Source organism: Topomyia yanbarensis, chromosome 1 (genome assembly GCF_030247195.1).
Source record: "Topomyia yanbarensis strain Yona2022 chromosome 1, ASM3024719v1, whole genome shotgun sequence".
Lineage (NCBI taxonomy): Eukaryota > Metazoa > Arthropoda > Insecta > Diptera > Culicidae > Topomyia > Topomyia yanbarensis.
In genome coordinates, this window is record NC_080670.1 from 147589568 (window position 1) to 147601887 (window position 12320).

Consider the following 12320-nt stretch of genomic DNA (forward strand, 5'->3'; position numbering starts at 1 on the left):
CTACGCCACATCGCTTTCTGGTGCACTGTCCCACTTCGCCGCCGCTCAGTCGGCTTTAAACTAGCTTTAGCCCCTATGTTTGAGTAAACCGGGCAAACAAGAGGGTCACAGGTTTGCTTATAACTCCGGCGACGGGTGGATCAACGCCTCGTCCAACGGAACCTCAGCGGCTTTGCGCCGCTTCGGATCCTTGGCCTCGGATATGCGGCCAAGCTGCATCGTACTAGCTCCGCTGTATGAGCTCGCTTGTTATTGTTCGGTTTATCAAACTTTAGTTAAAGATTTCACATTTCCCGCTCGGATTTGGTTTATTTAGGTTAAAATACATCCTTTTGGCAAAAAAACCGCGTTAAAGTCGGACTTCTATCACAAAAGTCACTAAACTAGACAATTACCGATTTTATATTATGCTTGAGTGAATGTGGTCCATTCGGGTTGATGGCATTCGGGTAAATGGTCCATTCGGGTTAATGAAATTCGGGTAAATGGTCCATTCTGGTAAATGGTTTTCGGGCGAACGTCATTCGGGTAAATGACTTTCGGGTGAATGTCATTCGGGCGAATGTGATAGAACCGTTTTAGCCGGTGTGAAAATCGGGAGGATTTTCTATGGGGTCTTTTACTTCAACCCGCCGAATGACACACGGCCAACGATAGACGTTCGGTCAACGGTTTGTTGGATATCGTCTAACGTTGGTTCAACGAACGTTCTTCATTGGACGATTTGTTAGCGGGAAATGTCATTCCAATCGAGCTGGGGCTCGGAAAGTAACGCTATGTAACTCAGCGTGTTTTGCATCATACTGACTGAATCTAGTCGAACCGATACCGATAATACATCTATCGCGCAAATTGCCATCCAGTTCCCAATAAAATTTAGGCAAACATGGTTCAATTCGACGAAGTTGCAAAAGTTGTTGGAGCAATAGTACTACCTCAACTGGGCGGATGGGTCAATGGATACCTCACACGTCAGGAAATTAAAGGTTGGTATCAGAATCTAAAATTTCCATCATTTCGACCACCAAACTGGGTTTTCGGTCCGGTGTGGACCTCCCTTTACGCCGGAATGGGTATGGCTTCGTATCTGGTGTGGAGAGATGGTGGCGGCTTTGAAGGTGTCGCCCGAGGACCCTTGATACTTTATGGAACCCAGTTGGCTTTAAACTGGGCCTGGACTCCAATCTTCTTCAAGCGACATGAGTTGAAATGGGTGCACATTTATAAAGTATGTATTGATAGATAACCCGAAATAATGAAATCTTTCGTTTCAGAGTTTTATTGAGCTTGCAGCTTTGACAACTACCGTTGCAATAACAGGAATATCTTTTTTCAACGTAAACAAAGTTGCCGGTTATTTGTTCTTTCCTTACTTTGCATGGTGTTCGTTTGCGACATTGCTAAATTATAAAATATTCAAGCTAAATCCTACGGCCACCAATGAAGAGATAAAGGAAAGCAAACAAAAATGAAATGCCAAGATTGAATGACATCATCACCATTGTCAATTACGCATCAAGTCTTCCAACAGTGCAATTATATCTATATAAGCGGTAAGGTGCTAAATTAGACAGTCCACAAGACGTTGGTTTCACAAATCAGCGGTGGGATGCTCTGGTTCTGTAAATAGAAAAAAGTCCACGAAATAAATGGAAAAAAATCAGCTGATCAGATACCGTGTCTAAAAGTAATTAATTTACGTTATTGAATCAGAAGCGTCTTATGGATTGCCCAATTTTCATTATCAATGAATGTAATATATTGTGGATAAGAGCACACATAAATTTTTACATATCAACCATACATGTTAGTACGATCGTAGGTGTAGCCCTGAAAATGTCATGTACCAAATGCCTACCAAAATAGGTTATGTTCCGTAATATTATGCATTGGTAGAAAGGGAAACATGGGATACGATAAAAGGTATATAGAAATTGACATCAATAAAATGACTATCAGCCATATTCTGTGCTATATCACCAGTTCAGTTTTCTAGCAGTTAGAATAATCGGTCAATAGTTCATTAAACTTACTGGGTATTCGTCAAATGCTCATAAAACCGGCTTTACAAGCATTTCATGTCTCTAACGAATGTGGTTCGAATGAATCATATTGAGCAAGGTGCTTAGAGTTAATTGCAAATAACTTTTGTTCGAAAAAAAAAATCCTTTCAATGCAGAATTCGGTTGCCTTAGCTGCGTTCGTTTACTCGGTGAATTTCGAGTGGAACAAACAACCTCTGGGTTTAAGGACAGGGCGGTAGTGTAAAAATGTGAGATCATATACTGCACTGAAGACTCGTTTTTATCAAACCCTTGGTGTATACACCAAGGGCTGACAAAATCGGGACTTATTTTTTCTGTTTAATAAACCAAAGCTGTTAAAATAGTATTGAATATCTAGACATAGCCGTATAACCCTGTCTGATTATTTAGCATCAATGGAAAAAAAATTGTTGCATTTTGCATCTTAAAGATAAGAAAAATATGCTCAAGAAAGGATTTACTCGTATTTGACTCGGTTCGCCTGCTAGAGCCCATCAAACGAATTTTCATCTTAGGCTGACAAAATCGGATCTTCACTATATATCTTCGGGGCCCTAAATAATACGTCAAATGTTGGGGTAGCATCGCTTTTCTTTCATGAGAAGGGCTACGACATATCTTTGAAATTTGTTTATTGTGCCGACGAATTACAATCGGATCGAGGTAAAGTCCAGTTTTAACTTACCCGTGCAGTAATTCCACCAAGACAATTTCTTACACTACGGCGTAATCGACAAACTGCTGCTGTTGCAATTGCTCGATTGGTTTGACAGTTATCTTTTCGCCAGTTGAGGACCAAGTTACCGGATCACTGGAGTGAAGTTTATAATGTTTCTTAAGCGATTCCTTCTTGGCAAAAGATTTCTCGCATATATCGCAATTGAAAACCTGCAAAATTTCCTAGTAAATAAATAGATATCTGCTTCAACAACTGAATATACCTTAACGCCCGTATGAACATGCGAGTGCTGAACCAAAAGAAGCTTGGTTCTGAAAGATTTGTCACATAAATCGCACGAGAATGGCCGAATGTTAAGGTGACTCATATTATGTGATCGAAGCGCCTTATGGGAAGTGAAAGATTTTCCACACGTGTCACAAAGAAGATTCAGAATTTTGCTATGCGTAGCAATATGATCATTCAGTTCACGTCGTGTTGCGAACGTTTGTTCGCAGCATTTATATACATAGCCTAGTTCTTCAACTTCTTCCCCATGTACTTGACTTTTATGGTTCTCCAGGTTAAATGAGTTAGTGTAAACTTTACCACACTGATCACATATTAGTTGTGGCTTTGGATTGTGCGAAAGTCTGTGCTGATAGAGCGCTCGGCGACTTTCGCAAAATTTTCCGCAATGTTCGCATGTACAGCTAACTTTTTTGCAGGCTATGTTCTGATTAATATGGGATTGCAGCTCTTCAAAGCTACTGAATTTCGATTTACAAGTAACGCACACGTAATGACATGGATCGGTGAGATTGATGACAATTCCTTTGGGATTTGATTGGCGAACTTTGGATGATACTTTTTTCTGCGGTAAACATGGTTTGGATGCTGAAAGGCGTTTTTCTGAAATCTGCAAGAAAAATCATCGCGATTGCAAAGAAATGTTTTAAATAACAGAACCTTTCACATCTTACCTGCTTTCTCCTTGGGCTAGGTTTATTGGGAATATAATCTTCGTCGGCATTGTCTTGAGCTGAATCCGAGTCATCAGTTGAACCAACATTTTTCATATCAACCGATAAAATCTTATGGAAACTGGAACTAAAATGTTCATCATCATCATCATCCGTATCATTATATTGAACAAAATCTTCTGCAGGCAAATTTTCTATCTCTTCATCCAGAACTTCCATTTTCATTTTGAGGAAAGGTTCCTCATCTTCTAGCTCTCCGATTCCACCCAAAGGATCTATTAGGGATGGGACTTTGTGTATTTTTTTCACAACAACTGACGTAGTGTTAAGTTTTTGAAGTACTTCCTTAACACTTTGCGTCGGCGGTTTGACGTTTTGAGCTACCACGGAACTAGCTAATGAACGAATCTGCGCTGCTGATATAACGCTTCCTTTGGGACGTGCCGCACGCTTTAGTAGGTCTTTCTCGACTTCACGTGCCTTCAGGACAAAAGCTTCCATTTGTTGAATGGTACTGGCGCATTCGGTACAAGACATCTTTGGAAGAGGATCGCTTGGTTCAAACTGTAAATAGGAACATTAGCTGGAAAGGCAAGGAGTATATCGGAATAACTTACCTTAAGCGGGAAATAGCTGATCAGTTTTTCACTTAACAATGTTTCAATTAGATCAACAATAACATCATTGTTACTACCACAAAAGCGGCATATTTGTATCGAAGCCCAGGATGCCATTAAAATAAAATCTTCATGCGATTTCAAATCGTAACTTGTTTTTATTTCAGCCAGACATTAAACTGTTTCAAAAATGTACACAATATTGGGTAAATATATGAATTACACATCGACGTAGCGCAAAACTCTAGGCCGCCTGTGTTTCATTTCACGAACCAATAAAATGATTTTGAATTCAGCACGCATATACGAAAAACTCGCGAAAAAAATATACAAAATGGAGTTCTTTTGACTCAATATCGTGTAATAAGGTATTGTGGTTATCTCTGGAAATTAGCAATTATTACAAAAAAACAAGGTGTCGACAAAAATGCGAAACAGCCATTTTTTAAATTAAACATTTTCAATCCAGCAATGTTAGAAACTAGGGGCAGATCAGTTGTGATGCATTTTTAAAAATCAGCGAAATTAAATGCATTTCTTTCTATCAAAATAGAAATTCGTCATGCATTTTGCATTGTGTGCAATTTATTTTGCGTTGCGAGAAAGACGTCAAAACCCTGCAAAAAACAGCCCCACATTCAACAAAACATCGAACAAAGTGGATCAGCGTAGGACGATTCTTAAGTTATCATTTCTGCAAGGGAGTGCAGTTGATGCAAAAATGGAAATTAAATGCATTTTTTCTAAGTTGATACAAATTTGTTATACATTCCTAGAGTGATCTGCCCCTAGGTTAGAAAGCAAAGAATATCGATATATGAAGTTTTTGAACGACTATTGGTCTTGAACCAAGAAAACACCTTAGGAGGATGCAAAGGAATGGAATGGGGAATAAAAAAGCTCACTAATGGAATATCAGCTAGGGGCATATCACTTGAGATGCATTTTTAAAAATCAGCGAAACTAAATGCATTTCTTTCCATCAATATAGAAATTTCATAATGCATTTTGCGTTGCGTGAAAAGCGGCCCTTACACGTTCAATATTTTTTTCAATACGAGTACTGACGATATTGCTTCAATACGTCAATCCCATTTGAAATGTTCATCGTCAATACAACTTTTTTCATTAAGTATTGACAAAAGTATTGTACGTGTAATGGAAAAAAGTTGTATTGACGATGTGGATTTCAAACGGGACTGAAATATTGTAACAATATCGTCAATACTGGTATTGACAAAAATATTGAACGTGTAAGGGCCGCTTTACACGTACAATACTTTAGTCAATATCCTACAAAAAACTAGCCTTACATTCAAAGTCTCTCTAAACAAAGGTGCATCAGAACTGTTAGTGGTAGCAAATACAAATTTGTATTTGGTGGTATTAAACAGAGACAGCCTATAAAACGTGGTATTAATCTAAAACAAGACGAGACACTGGCTTATTATTTTTGGTTTTCTTGTTTTCCCAGTAAAGGAATTCCGGTTCATTTCCGGCTAAGCTTAACTGGGTTGTTGTGCCCTGCTGAATAATTCATGACAGTTGACTGTATGCGGCTAGCGATGTTGTCAGTGCGGCCAATTTCTTTTTCAAATTTATTTATTACTGCATGTATTGAATTTTCAAGATACATAAATGACGAACTTGCACTGATCATGATGCCAACACTGCAAAATGAGCCCTGTGGCAACAAAAACAGTTTCCCATTGAGTTCTTGTCGCCCGGTCTCACGAATACTCCTGCAGCTTCCTGGTTGATTTTGCCGTCTTTGTTTATTATTTTCCACCAGCTAGTGATGTAGTGTTTGTGTCATGTGACGTGCACGTACATGAGTCGTAGGAAAGACTATTAGTCAAAATTGAAGACGTCAAATTGGTTCCACGCTGGCTCCAGAAATCGCTTACTAGTTTTGTCTTAAGCACTATTTAGACTCTCAGTGAAAATGAACGTGAACATATGTTGAATGCCTTCCATTGTTCACGGCGGAGGACGTCGTGAACAGTTTCATCAGCGAACATCGATTTCACGCTCAACTGGCAGTTTACAGTTTGACAGAATGCAATTTGGTATTCGAAGGTGAACGTTCACCGTGAACAGCGATGACATTTATATTCACCACTCCGCATCAATTCCGCCCATCGTCGCGTTTACACTCCCGGTGAACAAGTGAATTATCCACTGCGGACATATTTCGCCGTGGAATATTTAAAATGATCGGGGAATACGAATATTATTACATTGGTTAAATTATATCGAATAATTGTGCATGGATTCGCTAAGTATATTAATGAACTATCGTTTAGATCCATTTTCATCAATTTCTATGCATTAATAAGTGAGATATTGGAAAAAACAATTTGGTTCGCATCGAGTTCACGTTCATTTTCACCTAGGGTGTAAATAGGCCTTTAGGTATTAATGACGTAGACACTACCATTCACCCTTAGAAACTGTCACACATACGAGCACAGAAGCAGTTTTCGTTTTGACGCATGCTAGGACGTTCCTATATAAGGATTTTGTTCTATATTCCACAAAACGTCGAGCACAGTGGATCAGTGTAGGACGTTTGTTAAACAAACTATTATGCGAGGGATTCCAGAGATGATGCACAACTCAAGAAAAATCCCATATCCCATCCCATTGCGACGAATCGCGCGCCGAATAGCGCTACGAATCTTGCTGTGACGAAAAATAATCGTCGCGTCTCCTTTGGAAAAGCACGGACGCCAATTGACTAGTCTATGTGGAGTTGTGTTAGTGCAAGATTGAGGTTAAATCGGGTAGTTTCTTTGCCATATGAGGTTAAATCAAATGGCGAATTGAAAACATAGCGTTATATGTATGTTGTCTATACACATTGCAACTGTGTTGGTGTCCTAGACGTCAAATAAGTCAATTCAATTCGTCGCCTCAAAATGATTGGTGCGTTTCCAATGAAACCTCGATGAAACCTACACGCAGAATTTTATTTATGCATCGATAGCATACTTTTCTATCTGCCTCTCGTTTCTTCTGCTGTAAATTTTATGCATTGAACATATTCGGTCTATCCACTCATTGAATGCTTACTAGAAGTATATGCATGAAAATGCATAAAAATCACAGCAGAAGAAAAGAGACGGGAATAGAAAGTATGCTAACTATGCATATTTTTGTTTCTCAGTGTACAAACGTGTGGATTATTTTCAGTTATTGCGCACTTTCCACCAACCTGGACTCCGCACTTTCGAAGTGCGAGTGATCAAACTGCTACTCAAAACTGCGAGCTGTCAAATCACATGTATTTCAAGTGATAGAGATGGTATTTTCATGGACAGACCAGTCGAGCTAACCAGTCTATGAGAAGAATTCAATAGAAGAATAGTAAGTGCGCAGTGTGGTTAGAATCCAGTTTTTACTGCCACAAGCAATAACATCATGATCATTTTGACTGCAGCGCCCCCCATGTGTTATTTTGTTGTTAGACAATAAATACAGATTATCAGATTTTGTGGTTTGCTTCACCCAAGCAGAGATGCCAGATTTGCAGACAAATCTGCAAATTCGCAGACTTTTAATTTACGCTGAAGATTTTTTCGATGACGCAGATATTTGCAGATTTTTTAGTTTGGTTGCAGATATTTGCAGATTTTTTAGTTTGGTTGCAGATATTTCCAGATTTTTGAATATAAAAGCTTTTGGTTACACTAGCTTTCCTGACATTTTTTGTTCTTCCTAGACTTTTAAAATTATTATTGCAGACATTTGAAAAAAGTACCTGGCATCTCTGCACCCAAGTTTTTTGATACGTCAAACCGATCGCACGTGTTTGACTATGGTGTGTTTATTTCAATGATTTTACAATAATCGTAAATTATTAATCATTTAAACCTGTTTAAATTGGCCAATTTATATTTTCGGTTCACTATAGCATTAGTTCTATACGTTTTCCATAGTGATACAAAATGGATATAGACGAAAACGTTGAAACGCCTCAAACACACACCATTCAGGCGCGATTTGTTAACGATACCGGTGAAACAGCAGGACCTCCGTTAGATTTACCGATCAATGTGACTAAACAACAGCTTGAACTCATACTTAACTCTCTTAAGAATGTATGGAGTATTATCATGCATTTAAACCTATTCTTAAGTACATTATTTTTTTAGGAGGATCAAACCCCGTACCTGTTTTTTATTAACGATGATGAAGTTCGGGATACGATAGAACAAACACTCAATTCAAAGCAATTGGATGTAGAAAATGTGTTGGAAATTGTCTACCAACCGCAGGCAGTTTTCCGTGTGCGGCCGGTTACCCGATGTACCAGTTCCATGCCAGGCCATGCAGAGGCAATCGTTTCATTGGCATTTAGTCCCAACAGTTTGCATTTAGCTAGCGGATCGGGAGATACTACGCTTCGTCTGTGGGACCTAACGACGGAAACGCCTCATTTCACGTGCACGGGGCATAAAAATTGGGTTCTTTGCGTAGCTTGGTCACCAGATTCCCTGAAAATAGCTTCAGCTGACAAAGGCGGCGAAATACGAGTGTGGTGTCCAGAAAGCGGAAAGCTGCTCGGTCGACCATTGATAGGCCACAAAAAATGGGTTAACTGTCTTAGTTGGGAACCATATCACAAGAATGTAGATTGTCGATTGTTAGCTAGCGCAGGCAATGACAATGATGTGCGAATATGGGACACGGTGTTGGGCACTTGCACCAAGGTTATAGCTGGTCATTCAGCTCCAGTTACCGCTGTTCGCTGGGGTGGTGCTGGTTTGCTCTACACTTCATCGCGAGATCGTACTATCAAAATGTGGAGAGCCGATGATGGTGTGTTATGCAAGACGTTCACGGGACATGCTCACTGGGTAAACAATCTGACTCTTAACACCGATTATGTTCTTAGAACTGGACCGTTCCATCCAATCGTGGATAAAAATAAACAGTACTCCGTTTCAGATAGTAAGTATTTTGAAAAACATATTAAACCAACACATCTATCACTGATTGTTTTGATGCAGAAAAAGAGCTCCAGCGGTTAGCTTTGGAACGCTACGAAAATGTATGTCCTGACTCCATCGAATCGTTTGTATCGTGTTCCGATGATTTCACCCTTTATCTTTGGAAGTCAAACCAAAAGCAGTTTATAGCACGGATGACTGGTCATCAAAATGTTGTAAACGATGTCAAATACTCGCCGGATGTTAAACTCTTTGCTTCGGCTTCGTTTGACAAATCCGTTCGAATGTGGCGTGCCAGTGATGGAGCGTTCATTTGTACATTTCGAGGACACGTGCAAGCAGTTTACACAGTGGCATGGTCAGCCGATTCTCGTCTGCTGGTAAGTGGTAGCAAAGATTCCACGTTGAAAGTATGGAGTGTAAAGGAGCGCAAGTTGGCTCAAGAATTGCCCGGCCATGCCGACGAAGTTTACGGAGTCGACTGGGCACCTGATGGCTCGAGGGTGGCATCTGGTGGGAAGGATAAAGTGCTCAAATTGTAAGTGCAGAATCACCACTAACTTTTATAGATGCTGACTTTGCTTTCTATTTCAGATGGTCATACTAAGCACAGTCTTGTAGCTTCCTTACGGCAAACGAAAAGAATGTCAATTTATATTACCTAATATAATGAGATCGTGATACTTGTTACATTATTCATCAGTTGAGAAAGCTCCAGACTCAACCGACAATTAACTAAAAAGAAATTAAACTATGAGAATCGACTCATTTTATCTAACATCTATTAGAAAAATACTCGGAATTTGTTGATATTAGTATATTTAAATCGAAAATATGCTTGCTTGTTGAAGATACTTTCCATAAGATTTGTTAGTAGATACACGCCAAAAATTTGATTGTTGCTGGTGTTTGCTCTATCTGCTCTCGCAAAATGCATATTAGTTTGAATTATGTAAACCGTGGTATATAACTCAAATTAATGAGCGTTTTACGAGAGTGAATAAGATAGAGCAATTTATACTACTAGCGACAATCTCAATTTTGCGTTGTGTATTGAACGGCGACATTTTTCGAAAAATTGACCAAAGTGTATTTATATGTTATGCTTTGATAGGCTGTTAAACCTAATGTCGAGTTACAGCGAGTGAATTAAATGGCCGCCAACGTCTTCAATATCTCAGAGGAATACTATAAATTTTATTCATATTAGTTTAAGACATATAGACTGACCGGATGACTTGAGAAGTTTTGGATCCTATACATTTGGAGCAACATTGTATGCCGCTGAACTTGAACCTCTATTCGGCAGTTTTCACACCGCCGTCCGAGATACTGCTTGGTAAGACCATGTTCAGAGGTTAACTGTAACTTCCTCGAACTTGGGAGATGGACTTTCGAACCTAGCGAACACTTGTTTGGAGGGTCGAATTGCGATTAATACCACTTACCTTCTTTCGATGCTTCTATTTAACAAATTCAAACATTTTTTACTTTAAATATATTATAGCAACTTTTAATATGACTGTTTCCTTGAACCGCTATGTTATATTGCGCAAAGCGCGCCAAAAATGCCCAGTTAAGCTCAGCCGGAAATGAACCGGAATTCTGGCTGGTTCCAGTTCGTATACCGGCTCCAGTGACACAACCGATTCTAGTTAGAATCGGTTGTGTCACTGGAGCCCGTGTACGAACTGGAACCAGCCAGAATTCCAGTTCAATTCCGGCTGAGCTTTACTGGGTGGGCACCCTCTCTACTTCCCAGTCACCAAATTTTCTGGCAGAGCCCGGTCAAACCATTCGGAATTTGATTCGGAATCCTGAATGGAGTCAGTATGGATTCCAAATCAAATGTAACAACCGATTCTGAGTCGGAATCGGTTGTTGCATTTGATTTGGAATCCCACTGAGACGTCCAAAAAATTGTTGCAAAATCGTTCAACGCGGGTCCAACGAAGGCCTTTCGTTGAACGGTTATTTGGACGTTGTCCAAATTGGTCCAACGAACGTCCTTCATTGGACGATTTTGAAACCAACCGTTCTTAGAGGGATCCATAATGACTCCATTCAGAAATCAGAACCGGTTCCGGAATGAGTTTAACTGCCCTCTAAGAACGGTTGGTTTCAAAATCGTCCAATGAAGGACGTTCGTTGGACCAATTTGTACAACGTCCAAATAACCGTTCAACAAACGTCCATCGTTGGACCCGTGTTGAACGGTTTTGCAACAATTTTTTGGACGTCTTAGTGGGTGGGCACGAGAATCATTACCCGGTCAGCGTCTACACGCCACCGAAAAACTACCTAAAATTCAGTACTTTTGACTCAATCTCGTGGTATCGTGCAGGAAGGTAAAATTAGGTAAATCGTGTTGAAGGTAGTTTCCATTTAACTACGGCAAAAATAATAACTCTACGTTGAGTTTAATTTACTTAAATTTAAGTTGAATTTACCTAATTTTGAGTATACCCCAAACAACTTATAAGTACCTTACTGCACGGAAGACCTCGACTGAGTCGAATCTCTCGTTTTGTTTTTGACAACACTAATAAGTGCGAAAGCGACGCACAGCTCAAAAGTACCTAATTTTAAGTTAAAAGAACTTATTCTGTAGGTTATTTTCTGGTAGCGTGTAGACTGCTCTGCTAGATTTCTGCAAGTCTTGGTTTGGCAGCCCTGTCAGATTTCTGCGCACATCCTGTCGGGCTGGTTGAACTAGGGCGAACTCAGTGTCGCTCGCGTTTTCTGGCAAATATTGACAGGAATCGAGCAAAACCCTGGCATAACTCGGAAATAAATCGTGCAAAGATTCTGGCAATTCTACCCGGTAGAATTTACCACGAATCGAGCAAAACATCTGACAAAGATGTAGCAGGAAGCGTACAGAAATCTTGGCCTTACATTCCTGGCTGGATTCTGGATAAAAGGGAGCAGCATCGGTTGGTTTAACCGCTTCTGTCAGAAACGGTTGTTGCATTTGAGCGAATTCTTTGCCAGAAATCTCGCACAAATCGTGCAAAATACTGGCAGAAATGCTGCCAGAGTCAATTACGCTTTGCTCAACT

The 12320-nt window shown here is 39.8% G+C and overlaps 3 protein-coding genes across 4 annotated transcripts; 2 read left to right on the forward strand and 1 right to left on the reverse strand.

Moving 5' to 3' along the window:
* Nucleotides 1-803: 803 nt before the first annotated feature.
* LOC131676913 (translocator protein) lies at nucleotides 804-1949 on the forward strand. The gene is made up of 2 exons (XM_058956320.1): nucleotides 804-1213; nucleotides 1275-1949. The coding sequence occupies exons 1-2, from the start codon at nucleotides 887-889 to the stop codon at nucleotides 1470-1472; spliced, it is 525 nt and encodes a 174-aa protein (XP_058812303.1). The 5' UTR covers nucleotides 804-886; the 3' UTR covers nucleotides 1473-1949.
* A 713-nt stretch (nucleotides 1950-2662) lies between these two features.
* Nucleotides 2663-4489, reverse strand: LOC131676907 (zinc finger protein 124-like). The gene is made up of 4 exons (XM_058956307.1): nucleotides 4304-4489; nucleotides 3687-4250; nucleotides 2987-3622; nucleotides 2663-2933 (listed from the first exon to the last, which is right to left on the reverse strand). The coding sequence occupies exons 1-4, from the start codon at nucleotides 4418-4420 to the stop codon at nucleotides 2760-2762; spliced, it is 1491 nt and encodes a 496-aa protein (XP_058812290.1). The 5' UTR covers nucleotides 4421-4489; the 3' UTR covers nucleotides 2663-2759.
* Nucleotides 4490-8066: 3577 nt separating this feature from the next.
* Nucleotides 8067-9941, forward strand: LOC131676924 (protein Notchless). 2 transcript variants are annotated; one of them, XM_058956339.1, is made up of 5 exons: nucleotides 8067-8126; nucleotides 8245-8406; nucleotides 8461-9259; nucleotides 9319-9796; nucleotides 9853-9941. In XM_058956339.1, the coding sequence occupies exons 2-5, from the start codon at nucleotides 8254-8256 to the stop codon at nucleotides 9863-9865; spliced, it is 1443 nt and encodes a 480-aa protein (XP_058812322.1). In that variant the 5' UTR covers nucleotides 8067-8126; nucleotides 8245-8253; the 3' UTR covers nucleotides 9866-9941. The 2 variants fall into 2 exon arrangements, with proteins under 2 accessions (XP_058812322.1, XP_058812313.1); XM_058956330.1 differs by having other exon boundaries at nucleotides 8092-8126; nucleotides 8220-8406.
* Nucleotides 9942-12320: the final 2379 nt, after the last annotated feature.

Excerpts from the sequence above, each read along its gene's own strand:
- LOC131676924 (XM_058956339.1), top strand. The coding sequence starts at position 8,254 with ATGGATATAGACGAAAACGTTGAAACGCCTCAAACACACACCATTCAG. Across the intron at positions 8,407-8,460 it reads TACTTAACTCTCTTAAGAAT|GAGGATCAAACCCCGTACCT; the intron begins GTATGGAGTATT and ends TTATTTTTTTAG. Across the intron at positions 9,260-9,318 it reads ACAGTACTCCGTTTCAGATA|AAAAAGAGCTCCAGCGGTTA; the intron begins GTAAGTATTTTG and ends GTTTTGATGCAG.
- LOC131676913 (XM_058956320.1), top strand. The coding sequence starts at position 887 with ATGGTTCAATTCGACGAAGTTGCAAAAGTTGTTGGAGCAATAGTACTA. Across the intron at positions 1,214-1,274 it reads AGCGACATGAGTTGAAATGG|AGTTTTATTGAGCTTGCAGC; the intron begins GTGCACATTTAT and ends CTTTCGTTTCAG.
- LOC131676907 (XM_058956307.1), bottom strand. The coding sequence starts at position 4,420 with ATGGCATCCTGGGCTTCGATACAAATATGCCGCTTTTGTGGTAGTAAC. Across the intron at positions 4,251-4,303 it reads TCAGCTATTTCCCGCTTAAG|TTTGAACCAAGCGATCCTCT; the intron begins GTAAGTTATTCC and ends TCCTATTTACAG. Across the intron at positions 3,623-3,686 it reads CTAGCCCAAGGAGAAAGCAG|ATTTCAGAAAAACGCCTTTC; the intron begins GTAAGATGTGAA and ends TTTTTCTTGCAG.